Here is a 16216-nt window from a genome sequence, read left to right on the forward strand (position 1 = left end):
AAAAAAAAAAGCGAGTGAAAAGATGAAAAGCAGAAGGATGACAATAATGTATTATGCATGTGTCAATCGTGAGAGGACAACAACACAAAAGAAATCCTAGCACTGACAGGACAAGAGTCCTGTTCTCACACATTGTATATCTGCACCCAGGTAGCAGCTGGGGGCAGGGGTGCCAGTACTTTTGCACCCCTGACAAGTTCATTGTTTAGGGTTTATATTTATTATTACTGCCCTGCGATGGATTGGCACCCTGTCCAGGGTGTACCCCGCCTTGTGCCCGATGCCCCTTGGGATAGGCTCCAGGTTCCCCGCGACCCTGAAAAGGATAAAGCGGTATAGAAAATGGATGGATGGATGGATGGATGGATTTAATATTACGACCTACTATTCACTCGCCAACAGATATACACTCTACGGCAACAAATGTTTGTGGACACCTCACCATCACACCCATTCTGGATGAATCCCCCATTTTAATCCGGTTAATAATAAGCTCCACTCTTCTGGGAAGGCTTTCGACTAGATTTCGGAGCGTAGCTGTGGGGATTTGTGTTCATTCGGTGACAAGAGCATTAGTGAGATCAGGCTGATGTTGGGTGAGGAGGCCTGGAGTGCAGTTCAGTTCAGTGGGGTCAAGGTCAGGGCTTTGTGCAGGAGTTTTTCCACTCCAACCTTAACACACCATGTCTTCACGGAGCTCGCTTTGTGCACAGGGGCATCATCATGCTGGAACAAGTTCGGGGTCTCTTAGTTCCATTTTCCAACTTTGTAGAAACAGTTCGGGGTTTCCTCCAGGTTCTCTGGTTTCCTCCCCCAGTCCAAAGACATGTGTTGTAGGCTGATTGGCATTTCCAAATTGTCCATAGTGTGTGAATGGGTGTGCGATGGGTTGGCATCCCGTCCAGGGTGTCCCCCGCCTTGTGCCCGAGTCCCCTGGGATAGGATCCAGGCTCCCCACAACCCTGTGTCGGATAAGCTGTATAGGAAATGAATGGATGCTTGGATGGATGAACGACATATTGTGCTTTTCAGTGATTTATAGTTACATTTAATGTCATGGAAAGTCTTCTAGAAATGAATCTCTCTTGAAATTCATTCATTCCTCTTCAGAAAGCACTTTAGCCTAGTCAGGGTCGTGGTGGATCCGAAGTCCGTCCTGGGAACACCGTGTGCGCATTTTGCAGTCTCGCCTGACACACTGTATTGAAGAAAAGTTTAAAAACACGTAAATGCCGTTTTTGACCCATTTCTTTTGAACTAACACGGAAAGCCGGCTTCTTCGTCCGCACGCTCGCTGCATGCATGTGCACATACAGAAGGTCATACTAAGTGTGTGATGCACGCTCGTTGTGCAACGAGTCCACTTGGACCGATGTGTCTTTGTAAGAAAGAAATATTAATCTATTTCAGGAAGCAGGGCTTACACTGCTGCCACTATTCAACGTCTAGTTTCCATGGCAACCGAATACTAGTGTGACAGCGTATCCGTCACAGTGATGCTGAAGGAGCTGAGCTAGAATGCCTCATTCTCTTCCTCATGGTGCAGAAGCAAAAGTTCAGCAAATGATTAATTATTAAGCTGGTACAGTTCATCATCGACCAGTTATCAACAACAACAAATAAACTGAGTGGTTCTTAAGCAAATGTATAAACTTCGAGTGGAATTCTGAATTGTTTCGGTGTCTTGTGCTTATCCACCTGATATTTTCAAGGAAGATGAAGGTCGGAAGACTGGAAGAACATCGTATGCAATTTCCGAAGATTACGAGGGCCCCGCTGATGGATTTGCAATTTCAAAATCTGTAAAGTCAGGAAGCACCTTCACCTTCTTTTTCAGAAATCAGTCTTGATTTATTTTAGCTGCAGGTTTCTTGTCATTTTCTTCTCGAAAAGTCCATCTTCTTCCCAGATTCAGTTTCTTGGTCGATTTGATTAAAAAAATTTCTCCTCTAATATGTAATCCCTCAGTACCGCTTGCAGAGAAGCAGCCCGGTTTCATAAAGCTCCCAGTTTGTACTTCACTGTGAGTATGCGTTTTGGGATCATACGCACAACCCTTCTTTCTCCAGACATCACGAGCTGAATAATTGCCGAAATTGTCCTATATTTGTTTTGTCTTTTGTTCCAAACGGGTTCTAATTTGTGTGGCTCTAAATGTCGTTCCTGCTGCTTTCAGGTCGTCCTGCAACTCTTTTCCACTGACTCCTGGCTTCTCTTGCACTGACAGGGATGTTTAAGGTATTCGTTTACCAGTCACGATAATTACGTTATAGAGACGCGACTTCGATCGTTTCTGCTGACCTCGATACCGCCCATTGTGTTTACATGCGTGTTTGTTTACGGAAGAACGAATGCCACCAACACTTTAGTCATTTGCGCTGCTTCTGTCCTCTCGTCTGCTCTAGGGCTGTCAAATTAAAATTTCGTCCTTTGAATATTCGTCAGATTTCACATAAAAAAATGCACACTCGGATGCAAAAACTCTGTGCTTTTGAATCTGAGATGTGTATCAAGCACTAACACCGACTTCAATTAAAACATACTGTTGAAAAAATGACACGCAAGATATTAACAATGCACAATCAATGCTTTTTGATGAAGAAAGACCTAGCAAGAATAGTGCGTGTCGTAGTCAGTAATGTTGTAATTTTCTAAATTTCTGCATAAATTTGACCTAAAACATCATCTGATTTTCACACAAGTCATAAAATTAGATAAAGAGAACCCAATTAAACGAATGAGGCAAAAATATTATAGTTGGTCGTTTATTTATTGGGGAAAATGACCCAATATTACAGATCTGTGAGAGGCAAAAGGATGTGAAGCTTTGTTTTCAGTGTCTGGTGTGACGCCCTTGTACAGCAATAACTGCAGATAAACGTTTGTGCTAACTGTCGATCAGTCCTGCACGTCGGCTTGGAGGAATTTTAACCCGTTCCTCAGTACAGAACAGCTTCAACTCTGGGATGTTGGTGGGTTTCTTTACATGAACTGCTTGCTTCAGGTCATAACACGACATTTCTATTGGATTAAGGTCAGGACATTGACTTGGCCATTCTAAATCATTAACTTTATTCTTTTTTAACCGTTCTTAGGTAGAGCGACTTAGGGTGCTTAGGGTTGTTGTCTTGCTGCATGACCCACTTTCTCTTGAGATTCAGTTCATGGACAGTGATCCTGACATCTTCCTGTAGAAGTCGCCGGTATAATTCAGAATTCATTGCTCCATCAATGATGGCAAGTCGTCCTGGCCCAGATGCAGCAAAACCGACCCAAACTATGATACTACCACCAGCATGTTTCACAGATGGGATAAGGTTCTTATGCTGGAATGCAGTGTTTTCCTTTCTCCAAATATAATGCTTCTCATTTAAACCAAAACAGTTCTGTTATGGTCTCATCTATCCACAAAATATTTACCAATAGCCTTCTGGCTTGTCCACGTGATCGTTAACAAACTGCAGACGGGCAGAAATGGTCTTTTTGGAGAGCAGTGACTTTTCCTTGCAACCCTGCCATGCACACCATTGTTGTTCAGTGTTCTCCTGATGGTGGACTCATGAACGTTAACATTAGCCAATGTGAGAGAGACCTTTAGTTGCTTAGAAGTTACCCAGGGTTCCTTTGTGACCTCGTGGACTATTACAAGTCTTGTTCTTGGAGCGATCTTTGTTGGTTGACCACTCCTGGGGAGGGTAACAATGGTCTTGAGGTTTTTTTTTTTTTTTTTACCAACTGTACACAATCTATCTGACTGTGGATTGGTGGAGTCCAAACTCTTTAGAGATGGTTTTGTAACCTTTTCCTGCTTGATGAGTATCAACAACTCTTTTTCTGATATCCTCAGAAATCTTCATGCCAGGATAAAACAGGACGCTCACTCATTCACACCTGATTGTCATTCTATTAGTTGAAAACACCTGACTCTAATTTCACCTTCAAATTAACTGCTAATCCTAGAGGTTCACATACTTTTGCCACTCACAGAGATGTCCTATTGAATCAGTTTCCTCAATAAATAAATGATCAAGTATAATATTTTTGTCTCATTTGTTTAATTGGGCTCTCTTTGTCTACTTTTAGGACTTGTGTGAAAATCTGATGATGCTTTAGTTCATATTTATGCAGAAATATGGGGCAGTGGTGGCTCAGTGGTTAAAGGCTCTGGGTTACTGATCAGACTGACCTACCACTGTTGGGCCCTTGAACAAAGCCCTTAACCCTCAATTGCTCAGACGCTCTGGATAAGAGCGTCTGCCAAATGCCATAAATGTAATGTAATGTAGCATGTTCGCCTCACACCTCCAGGGTCGGGGGTTTGATTCCCACCCTGGCCCTGTGTGTATGTTCTCCCCATGCTGCAGGGGTTTCCTCTGGGTACTCCGGTTTCCTCCCCCAGTCCAAAGACATGCATGGTAGGCTGATTGGCGTGTCTAAAGTGTCCGTAGTATATGAATGGGTGTGTGAGTGTGTATGTGATTGTGCTCTGCGATGGATTGGCACCCTGTCCAGGGTGTACCCCGCCTTGTGCCCCATGCTCCCTGGGATAGGCTCCATGTAAATATAGAAAATTCGAAAGGGTTCACAAACTTTCAAGCACCACTGTGAATGTTCGGTTTCATTTTTGACGACGAAATATCGACTCAATATAAAGGATATTTTTGGTATTTTTTCGTTCCATTCCAATCCCAATGTCTGGATATTCTTAAGAATTAAACGTTGACTGCTCTTTGAAATGGTGTACTTGCTATTATATTATCATTACATCAGTGGCATAAAATGGTCTTAAAATGACAATCTCGTTTAGCGCAATTATTTCTGGGACGACGTATCGTCCAACAAAATTAGTTATCGTGAAAGGCCTACGTTACGGCTCTCTAGCTTTTTCCATTCGAGTGTTCGTTAATAACGTTGTCCCTGAGAATATTACGCCATTTCCTTCCTAAACATTTACCACGATTGCTACTTGTTGCACGAAATATTCCCAACCAACGGCAACGTCTTTCATAATGACACCACGTGCAATTTCGGTGAGAATTTTCTTGAAGCATTCCTATCTAAAACATGCTTTATTTTTATGCATAAAATCAAATCAAATCAAGCGGTCACTCGAAAAGATCCGCAGGACGACCTGAAAGCAGCAGGAACCGCACATAGACAAATCAGAACTCTTTTACACATAATAGCTTTGCTTATTCTTATGAATGCATACTTTTTTTTAAAAAAATTCATATTCAAAACACAGCATTTAATGTAAACTGCATTAAATCTCTCAAATACTGTGATGTTTTGTGTCTTTTCTTTTCATAAACAGTGTGAATTTCGTATGACCGTACTTGACGGAAACGTAACATCGTGGATGCGTTCGTTGAACAGACGTTTTTATTCAAGGTGACTCACAATACACGCAGAGAACATGCCAAGCTTGATTCTGTCCAGGGATTTAAACAGGGAAAAAAAAAGTAAGAAGGTGTTGAATCTGATCAGACGAAACGCACGATGCCGAACATCTTGTGAAAAATCTAGTGACTACATCGAGAGTCCGCATCGTTACCGAAGCTTATGAGTCACATGTTTTTCCAAAAAGCAATTAGTCACCATCTCAGGCAGGGACCTTCACAGTCACGAAAAGATCATTACTGTAGTCACAGCTATTCAAAATAAGCCGCACTTTATTGAATCCATTTTGGAACGTAACAGTAAAACCTGTTGCTAAGGGAAAAAGAAGTACCGTTGAAATACATATCACTTTACAGTGCAAAGCCTAAACGCGCTGTAGCCAACGCGTTGTGGCTTAAAAGGCAGAAAGGATGTCTCTGCGCCGCCGTGAGGTACTTAAAACACCTCCCGTCTCGTCGTCTCGGGAAGATCATTCAGACCCTGGAGTTCCTTTAAACCCTGCGGAGGGGAAAAAAAAAAAAAACAAAACATCATACTCATAACGTACATCAGAGATAGTAAACAAGCTTCGTCCAAACTGAAGTGAAATGCTCTACCTCCAAAACCACACGTATGTGTGCTTTGATCTTTGCTGCATCTTTGGTGAGAACCTCGCTGTACCTAAATAAAAACAAAACGATCGGTTCACATGGACGAGAATAAACGTCACCGATGGAGACGAAGAAAGAAGGTCTTACTCCGTTAGCTGGAGGGTTTTCTTCTCTATGAAGGTCAGCGCTTCCGAAAGGGTCAATTCGAGAAAAAATCCATATCCGACAGCGACGAAGATTTTGGAAGTATCAGGCCTGAAATGGGAGGAAAAGCAAATCAGTGAGATATCATTACTGAAAATATAATGTGGGTTCAAGATGAATTCCTACTGGTTTTAGTTGCAATTTAGAGTTGCGGGAAGAGATTATATACACCATCTTACACCTCCTATTATATGACATGACATGTGCTGGCAAACATTCGGTCATATCCTGTGGAAATGGTATTAACTTTGCTTCTTTTTTTTTTTGTTTTGGGGTAAACATCGAGCAACATGACGATACAGTTTAGTTGTGATAAAATACCGCTATGAGATATCATATCATGGGTATCGTGCTATCTTTTTATCACATTGTTGTGTGTTGGTGGGTTTTTTTTTTTTTTTTTAAAGAAAAGAAAACTCTGGATGCTGGAAGTCGATCTGACATGAACATTTTATAAAATGTTCATTTTTCTCCAGTTTCTCATTTTCAGCTTCAATTCTTTGTACTTTATACTCTTAATCAGTCCGTACAGGATTGCACAGAGTATTTTTGTGACTGTTGTGGGCAAACGTGCTTGAATATGTTGTGGCCTTTTTCGAAATTTGCGATGCAACTTGCAGAGTTTTCTGTGGTTTGCTTTTTTTTGTTGTTGTTGCAGAAAACCACATGAACTGGCGAGACTGCAATCGCACGAAACAGTTTTGCAGGGTCTTTCGCGGTGATGTTTGTTGGTAAATGAGACCGTTTAGCTGTACTCGTGTTCGACACACGTGAATGGAAGAGGGCTTTGGTTGACGTGATGACGTCACGTGACGCTTCTCCTCCCAAACCTGCGGAAAATCTTGAAAAATTGCCTCTGAATATTGTGCCGTTTGCTTGATTTCGCGATATTTTATAATCTTTTATTTAATATGTTATCTTAATGTTTATCTTTTCGTTTGATTACTCGGAATACTCTCGCTTGCACACACATTACTTTTTGGGTTGCTGCTGTAATGGTTGAAATTTTCCTCTGGGATTAATAAAGTGATCGATCAATCGATCTATCTATAAGCTTCGGCGAACTCTATTTATTTATTTATTTATTTATATAAATGGCAACCCTATACATCATAACGTATCGTAACGGAATGCCTTCATGTGTTGTGTGATTAGATATCGTTTCTCTCTGCTTGCTCTCTTATACGGTCTTCCATACGAACAAAATCAAGATCAGGGATCAGCTGAGCTTTCACACAAAGCAACACAACATAGACAATATTTTAAAGAAATTAAAATCTCTTTTACTTGTGTTGATATTTAAACTAACTATCGAGCCTAACTCGAAACCTTACAGCAAGCGGTTATAATAAATGTCAAAGGAATTCGCTTGCATGAAAGATATTAAAGATGTAGTATTACGTGTGCAGCTTTTTTTTTTTTTTTGTCAAGAAGACACTCTGTCTTGGTTAATTTACGCAGCAAGCTGATCCCAAAACACAAAAGGATTCCTTCCGAATATCCTTCCGTATTTAAGACGTGGACAAGAAACCTCACTCACACATGAGCCTGGACAAAGAAATTACAGCCGAGATCGACGTCCGTCTTCAGTTCTTTGCTGCCAGTTTCCTGGACGAGGTAAAGATATCGGTTACTGATTTGAAGGTAATATGAACATTAATGACAAGAGAGTAAAATATAATCTACCTGTATACGTTTAATTGTATTCTTCAATTGAAGGTACTGTGATATTTTTTCATACACGCCGTCTCTTTGCTCCAAAACCTTCCTTTAAAAAAAATTTAAAATAAAAGTCAAGGAAAATGGTTTACAGGAAGAAAAGTCTAAGACACACATCCACATTCAGTGACTTCAGTGAAAAAGCACGTTACTGTATACTTACTGTAAATCTCGCTTCAAAACCTCATTGATAAAGGATTCATACTGCAGGACTTTTTCATTAATGTTAGGTTTTCCAGAGGTCATGGTGTGAAGACAATAATCGCAGATCACTGAGCAGAGAAGAAGAAGAAGGAGAAGGAGATCTCTGTTATGATAACAGTAGACGCCTTTACTAATGAGAAACCGTCATTGCTGATGATTATTAACAAAATAACAACAGACCAGAGAATTTAGCGGACTATTTAGCCCTGATATTTGTACTTATTCTTTCTAAGTCACAGCTTTTAAACCAAACGCAACACTAAATATTGATAAAGCAGTGAATCACGCGCATACCATGGAGGAATTCGTACTTATTGACAAGACACAGGAAGTACCTTCCCAGTCACCCGGAAGTAAATCTAACACTTTCTACTAGAATTTTTTTTTTTTTTTGTATTTTAATGATACACTCGGTCCTTCGCTTTCTTTCTTCGTCTTTTTTTAAATATAATGTAATAAACACACTTTCATAATGAGAGTGATTAAGATGTTTAAATATGTGCTACATTAATCGCAAGCAAGTTACCGACAGCTAGCCGGCTAGCTATCTGTTTAGCGTAGATCCGGGAGTCGACTCTAAAAAGGCAATTCTCCGATTCCAGGCATTCGATGGAAATCGGACTGGTGTTGATACTAAACTAAATAAAATGTAAATAAACAACGTGACTAAGTCTAAAGGATCTTAAAGACTACCACCAACGCGATTCTGGCTAATGCTGCTTCTTTAAATTATAGTGCTCATTTGGAAGTCATCATAGGTTTAAATGATTCATAGTAAATGTGTCAAACAAACGACCATAATCGGGTTTTTATAAAGCTACCTAATTAATACTGTGCATTGTTTCTTTCTTTTACAAGACATGCTTTCATGCTGTTACATATTTTACATTTTGGAATCGAGAGAAGTTGTATTGAATCGATTCAGTAGATTCCCAACATTAGAATCAGTTGTCCGTTTAGATCAGGGAGTCGATTCCAAAAAAAAAATCCCCCGTCTCCAGGCATCGTAAATCGTTCCAATTCTAAAGCGTTCAAAACAAATTAAAATGTAAAAAATATATATATTTAATAATTCACTGATCTTCAGTAACCTTGCCATAAAACCAGCCTGTGATGTATTTTATTGTGTGGAATCGATTGTTTTGATGCTTAGAACCGACTCCGTAAATTTCTAACATAAGCATCAGCTTCGACTCCCCGCGTGCACGCTACTTTAACGCATGCGCATATTACTCACAGCGCAGCACGGCACGCGCAATGGCTAAATAACAAATAGTCTCCCGCTGCCTACGTAGGCGCACTATGTAGGGGATACAATAACGGTTTCAACTACCTATGTAGTGCACTATAGTTTCAAAAGACACCCAGTTGAGATTCAGCCAACCAAACTGTAAGGTGAAGTTACAGAAGCTAGCAGTGGTTAAATTTAAAACACCTTGCCTTCGGTGCTCTAATGTCAGGAATTAAGTGTTCGTTAAAACGTTGAGTGTAAGGCAAGTTCTTTTTAAAAAAGCCCCGAATTAGGAAGTTGAAAAGTAATTTATGGTAGTTATATAACTTGGCTAACACAGTCCCCGGGGTTTATTTTTAACTCTGAGTAGTTAAACTACGACAGGAAGTTGGTAGACAGCTAGCAAATGCGCGTGTCAGTTCATTAGCTTGTACGTGTTGTAAATAAAAACAGTGTTAAATTGACTCAGACTAACATGGCAGGACCCGAGCTGCTGCTGGACTCCAGTATCCGTGTGTGGGTCGTGTTGCCGATTGTCTTCATCACGTTTATAGTGGGAGTTTTGCGGCATTATGTTACCAAACTCATCCAGAGTGAGAAGAAGGTGGAGCTGGAGCAGGTCTCTGACAGGTGAGACTCACTGAAACAACACTGCTAACTCTTTTCAGGGGAAAGTAGCTAATGCACCTGCAAAAAAAAAAAAAAAAAAAGTCGTCCTGTGACGTCATTAGCAAGTAATTAAAACTTATTTACATTTATATGGCAATTTTCTGTGCGGAAGGCTACAGAGTGCTTCACAATTTTAAAAAATCTAAAAAGAAAAAAACCCCACCATAGAACAACAAGAAGACACAGAAGACTGGCAACAACAGACAGAAACAATAAAATACCAAGAAATGTAACTGACCAAATACGACTAAACTGATTCGCTTATTCATTGAATCATGATTATTGGCGTGTCAGGACATTACATAAAGAAGGAAGATTATCTGGACATGTTTAGAGTTAAATAAACTTGAACTGTACTTATGTGTTACTTTGGTCATTGCACCACAAACTAACTATTTACGTATTCACAAGATGCTGTATATTTTTTAAGAGTAGTGGTTGGTCTTTGGGAACAGTGGGGATCAGTGATTCTTATTTGGGAACCACGAGGATCGGCGGTTGGTCATTGGGAACCACGAGGATCGGCGGTTGGTCGTTGGGAACCACGGGGATCGGCGACTCTTAGTTGGGAATCATGGGGATCGGTGGTTGGTCGTTGGGAACCACGGGGATCGGCGACTGGTAGTTGAGAACCACAGGGGTCGGTGGTTGGTCGTTGGGAACCACGGGGATCGGCGACTAGTAGTTGAGAACCACAGGGATCGGTGGTTGGTCGTTGATGATCATTCTACATCATGGATTTCATTCATAATTTTCGCTGGAGAATGGGTGTCGCGCTCATCTAGTCACTTTTCCACTGCGTTTGTTTTCAGGCAAATCCTATCTCATGTACCTGTCCGAGCTGTTTCAAACATTCCGACCGCGTGGTCTGCTAACAAAACTTGTAAACGGACGGGAAACGAGATGACGAAAGACTACCAACAGCAGCAGCACATAAACACACGCAGTCACCCAGCAGGCCGCAGGGGGCTCTAAAATGACTAACTGCTTCTTTAAATCGAACATTTAGTTAATGGATATATACATATGTAGCCAAAATAAGTAAGTTAATGGCAAAATGTGGTAAGAGCAGATTTATTTAATATGATTATACTGTTCATAAGGTCTTCTGTGTGTCATTTCTCACAATGAAGGTACCGCATTAGTGTTACAGTTTTCACGTTTCTTTGTTTTCAGCCAAGTATTAATGCGCAGCCGCGTACTGAGAGAGAACGGCAAGTACCTCCCCAAACAGGTATCAGTCTCCAAAACTTTATTCAAGCCTGAATAAAATGTCAGCACCTGAATTTTACATGCTGATAATTTCTCAAAGAAAGGGCATGATCTTTCAAAGTGATTATAATTATAATAATAATAATAATAATAATAATAATAATAATAAAAACAGGAGCAGGTAATTTATCGTTCCTAGCGTTATCGGAAAGCATTATGGCGTGATGGGTTTGAGAATTGGCTTTGATTGTTGTCTCATTACAGTCGTTCGCCATGCGCAAACAATATTTTAACAACGCTGAAACTGGATTCTTCAAGACGGTCAAGAGAAAAGTGGTTCCTAAAAATCCCATGACTGGTAAGGAGTGAACATCTGATTAACCACAGAGTCGCTTTGCGCTGAAATCGGCTCTAACATGCCGACAACGTAAAGTAGTAGTAGTAGTAGTATTATTGAGATATGGTACACGTCTATTTATTTATTTTGTTTCTTCAGATACCAGCATGATAACCGACATGATGAAAGGAAATCTCACCAACGTCCTGCCAATGATATTAATCGGTGGATGGATCAACTGGGCCTTCTCTGGATTTGTCACTAGTGAGTACAGCAGACCAGAACCGACCTCATGGTTCAGTCTGTTTCTGAATCATCCATCCAGCTTGAGAGAAGCCCCCTGGTGGACCGTGGTGCTACTACAGTTTAATATTTTTGTGAACTTGTAAAATAATTATGACTAAAAGGTTATTACACCGCAGCTCTGCCGAATCAAATCGGATCGGTCAGAAGGTGTTGATTCATTTTCTATAACAGCAGCTCTGACGGAAGTGCGAGCTGCAATTCAAACCACCGGTTAATATTAATGCACTCGTTCTAATATGTTGTTGTGTCTATAGTAACCACTCGTTCACAGAGACTCGTATGGAAGACACTTCACGTAATATATAAACAGGTTGAAATAATGCGGTGAAGTTTTCTGTAAGGAGATGTTCGTTTCACTTTTATGGAAGGAGTCTCCAGTGTCAGAGCTTTCCAGTGACACGGGAAAGCCTTCAGGACAGGGGAGTTTAAGCTTTCCGGGTTCTCAGTAACATCTAAAGCTGCATTTATTTGCCTTTTATTAAGTTCGAGTGAGAGAACAACGTAGAAGCTGATGAGGGAAGGACTGGTTATAGCTGCTGGAACGTAAGCGGTAGTAGGAACAAGTTTTCATAGCTATTCATGGATTTAAAAAAAAAAAAAAAAGTACAATCTGTTGTACTGTATTTAAAAAAACAAACATTTTAATTGTTGAGGAATAAAAACACCGATTCATTTATAGGAAAAGAATCAACTTTGATTCGCTTTCAAGACCTGTTGCTGATTATTTTCTTATAGTAGTATGTTATGTTGTGTTTTATTACGTGCATAACCATAATTACATTTTATGAGCAGCAGGAGCTTTAGTGCTTGGTTGTATAAGATTGCTATAGACTTTTGAGTGTCTAAACTGTATATACTATGAATGAACTTTTTTTTTTTTTGTCCCACAGCTAAGGTTCCTTTTCCACTGACTCTGAGGTTTAAACCCATGCTGCAGAGAGGGATTGAACTGGTGTCACTGGATGCATCCTGGTGCGTCATTCAAACCGCCTCGCGTAGTTTGGTTTGATTTCTCTTCTTCTTCATCTTTATTTGTGAGAGCAATAGTAATCGATCATGCTGATGTAGAAAAAGCTACATCGGTGTTTGTGCATAAACTTGGCTTTAAACATAATCTGAATCTGTATGTGATTGGTCTTGCAGGGTCAGTTCAGCCTCGTGGTACTTCCTGAACGTGTTCGGCCTACGGAGCATGTACTCCCTCATACTCGGACAGGACAACGGTGAGCTCGTCCGAGTCATAATGACCATACCGATTATCCCAGAGATAAACCAGTAAGGTGTATACTCGCCTGATCCATTCTACTTTTGAACGCAAGCTCAGAGTTTTCCATTTGAGACGCAGCTCGTGACAACCGTCACGACGACGGCGGAAAGTTTGAAAGCTCATGTTTAACAACGCTGTGCATAAAATCACTAAACATTACAACTTGGAAAGCAGACGGTCACGGACAGGGGAGTTTTGCCGCCTAGTGAACGTCACCTTTTATCCTCCACGTGCACACAAAGTCAGGCCGTGAAATATAAACCGGCCCGTACGTAGAGAACCAACGTTCGCCCGTCACTTTGTCGCTTTACAGTCTGAACGCAGGTTTAATCTTGAGTTTTAATAGTAATCGTTCAAGTATTCAGCACAAGTCATGCATGATGGTTATTATAGTCTTAGCAGCTGTCCATGAACTGAATAGCTGTCGCTTTCGCAGCCGCTGATCAGTCGAGAATTATGCAGGAACAGATGACTGGAGCGGCGATGGCTATGCCACCGGACCCCAACAAGGCCTTCAAGGTGAGTATGTGTAGAGGTCTGGGAAAACTTGTCAGCTGTCACTGACTACGTGTACATGGACCGCAACAATCTAATTACTGACCTTATTCTGAATAAGACAATAGTAAAGTGAAAATTCTGTAAGAGAGACCGTATGTGTCGTATAGTCGTGAGCTAGAGTACCACAAATGAGATGATCTATATAATCATAATATGATTTTCTTTTTCTTTGGCTTTTTCCCTCTTAAATTACTAAAGTTGCTTCAAATTTTTCCCCTCATAAAGCACTGACACCATTGCGTTAATTTCCGTGTTTCAGAGTGAATGGGAGGCTTTGGAGATCGTCGAACACAAGTGGGCTCTGGAGGACGTTGAAGAGGATCTCGTGTCCCGAGACCTGAATTTTCGAGGACTCTTCATCCAGAACCGAGAAGGGAAAATAGTCTAGCACTGTGATCTCTAAATGTACACTGATTGACGGTAGTTAATGCACTGTTATGAACACAAAGATAAACCTCAATAGATAACTTAATAACGTTACTAATTATTCTCTCTATACTGGATAATACCGGTGGACGATTCCACTCCTCCAGACGAATCGTTAAGCGTAAACAAACTGCCCTTAAAAGCATTTCAGAGGAGAAGCGGCTCGTACCAGAAGGGGAACTTTTTCAGCAATTGCCTGTGAACGCGATGCCAAAAAGTAAGAACGAAGTAAAAACGTGTGGTCTCGTACGTTAGCTTGATGTATTTCAGCGCGTCTCTTTTGTGTACGATGTTTTTTTTTTTTTTTTTTTTGTGGTGTATTATACGTCGTCTTCAGTGTTGCCTTGATTCATTGAGTTATTTCAGGTATTTTCTTCCATGTTTCAGTGACTATTTTTTGTTTTCGTGCCGTACTCTTTAAAAAAAAAAAAAAAAAAAAGATGTACAGATGTTTCTCTAACGGGAAACGGAACGTAGCAATATCGCGTTAATTAACTTAATAAACACTGCACAGCAGCCACCGGTGATCTGGAAATGATTTCTGAATCTGAGGCACAGCAGGCACATTTGGCTCACCACATGCGTATTTCCTGTGCTGATTAAAATGGATATGAATCACAGCTTTGTAACGGGGGGAAAAATTGCAGTTTTAAATCGCACATTATTGTGTTTTATGGCTACATAACTAGGAGAAACGAGATATTCAGAGGAAAGGTTAAACAGTCTTTATTTATAGTCTGTTTCAGTATAGAAACAGATTTCACACAGATCAAGTCCACGTTTGCTGATGATGAACGTGTGCTGTGTGAATCACAGGGACTGAATCAGCATGCAGTTTCCTTTAATTGGCCATTTTAAAAATCAGACCTAATATGTTAAATACGTATCCAACGTTTAAACGAGTAATTTACAGAGATGGTGTGGTGGTGGTGGTCCGGAGGATGGGGGGGGGGGGGGGGGGGGGGGGTTAAGATTTTCCCAGTTCTGGGTTATTAATTCTGATTAGCCAAGACGTTTATTGCTTCTTTAATTTTGCACAGTAGTATTTCACCCAACATCTTAAAAACATTAGATTATAGATCGGATTTGTTTCACAACCAAACGTAAAGTCGTGTCTAAATTTATTTTGGAGTCGAAACGTACTTTACGATGCATCGTTTTTACTCCGAACGAGTTATTTATTTATTTTTTCCTCCATTTAAAATGTAATCGTTTCCCCAAACGAGTAGTTTTCTTCTCTTTAAGAAACGGAACGAGACAAATGAAGTAGAGCTCCTCGAGAAGATGCCAAAAGTGTGTAAAGCTTCCTCAGGAATACTGTTAAGAATTAGAATAAAATATAAAGTGGTTTTAATTTAAGGTTTAACAGATTTCTCCCGCCACTAGAGAATTCCGCGCGTTTTTTTTCATTTCACAGTGCTCATGAATCTGGAGCTTTTAATAGTTTTTAATAGCTCATTCAAAGCGGCTTGAGTCTTAACTCGTTACTAATAAACCGAAAGAAAAATAAAACAAAGATGTTTATTTAACAAAGAAAAACGTATAATCGTTGACATGAAGTTTTCAGTAAGGAGATGTTTGTTTAACATTTTTGGAAGGAGTCTCCAGTGCTAGTGCGTCGTAACACTCGGGAGGTAAAGCCGTAACTCGGTAATGTTGCTTTCTGCATGTTTATTAACTCCGAGAAAGTAAAGGGAACGACCGTTTATCCTGTGTGTTATAATGCGAGCCTTGTTTCGCAGACATTCCACAACTGTAACTATACACAGAGCAAGTATACAATGCCCAGGAAGACATTTTAAGATGGTTTTTGAAATCATACGGCTCAATGTATTCATTCGCTCACAGTGTAAATACGGAGGACGGGGTGATGTGGAAAATGCGGTGATGTTAAGGTAGAAATATTTCAACACGAGTTGCGTCGTAATCCAGATATTAATTTAGGGACATGCTGAAGGTTTTGATGTTAATGCTGTAATGTAGCTTCTTTATAAAAAATAAATAAATAAAAAAACAGTTTATAGATTATAAGAAGTGCATGAGGTGATGAAAGTCAAACTCATACAGCACACAGATATAAAATCTCACTAATA

At 40.2% G+C, this 16216-nt stretch overlaps 2 protein-coding genes across 2 annotated transcripts; one reads left to right on the forward strand and one right to left on the reverse strand.

Moving 5' to 3' along the window:
• Positions 1 to 5654: 5654 nt before the first annotated feature.
• Positions 5655 to 8400, reverse strand: uxt (ubiquitously-expressed, prefoldin-like chaperone). Its single transcript, XM_053625668.1, has 6 exons — positions 8077 to 8400; positions 7881 to 7962; positions 7735 to 7802; positions 6138 to 6245; positions 5997 to 6060; positions 5655 to 5898 (listed from the first exon to the last, which is right to left on the reverse strand). The coding sequence occupies exons 1-6, from the start codon at positions 8157 to 8159 to the stop codon at positions 5836 to 5838; spliced, it is 468 nt and encodes a 155-aa protein (XP_053481643.1). The 5' UTR covers positions 8160 to 8400; the 3' UTR covers positions 5655 to 5835.
• Positions 8401 to 8936: 536 nt separating this feature from the next.
• Positions 8937 to 14471, forward strand: zgc:86609 (ER membrane protein complex subunit 3-like). The gene is made up of 8 exons (XM_053625667.1): positions 8937 to 9978; positions 11194 to 11251; positions 11494 to 11587; positions 11726 to 11830; positions 12763 to 12844; positions 13016 to 13095; positions 13576 to 13658; positions 13957 to 14471. Exons 1-8 carry the CDS (start codon positions 9824 to 9826, stop codon positions 14083 to 14085), a joined length of 786 nt encoding a protein of 261 aa, XP_053481642.1. The 5' UTR covers positions 8937 to 9823; the 3' UTR covers positions 14086 to 14471.
• Positions 14472 to 16216: the final 1745 nt, after the last annotated feature.

Source organism: Ictalurus furcatus, chromosome 5 (genome assembly GCF_023375685.1).
Source record: "Ictalurus furcatus strain D&B chromosome 5, Billie_1.0, whole genome shotgun sequence".
Taxonomy (NCBI): domain Eukaryota; kingdom Metazoa; phylum Chordata; class Actinopteri; order Siluriformes; family Ictaluridae; genus Ictalurus; species Ictalurus furcatus.

Coding starts and splice junctions, on each gene's coding strand:
- zgc:86609 (XM_053625667.1), top strand. CDS start 9,824: ATGGCAGGACCCGAGCTGCTGCTGGACTCCAGTATCCGTGTGTGGGTC. Junction 11,252..11,493: donor GCAAGTACCTCCCCAAACAG/GTATCAGTCTCC, acceptor GTCTCATTACAG/TCGTTCGCCATGCGCAAACA. Junction 11,831..12,762: donor CTTCTCTGGATTTGTCACTA/GTGAGTACAGCA, acceptor TTTGTCCCACAG/CTAAGGTTCCTTTTCCACTG.
- uxt (XM_053625668.1), bottom strand. CDS start 8,159: ATGACCTCTGGAAAACCTAACATTAATGAAAAAGTCCTGCAGTATGAA. Junction 7,963..8,076: donor GTTTTGAAGCGAGATTTACA/GTAAGTATACAG, acceptor TTTTTTTTAAAG/GAAGGTTTTGGAGCAAAGAG. Junction 5,899..5,996: donor ACATACGTGTGGTTTTGGAG/GTAGAGCATTTC, acceptor TCCCCTCCGCAG/GGTTTAAAGGAACTCCAGGG.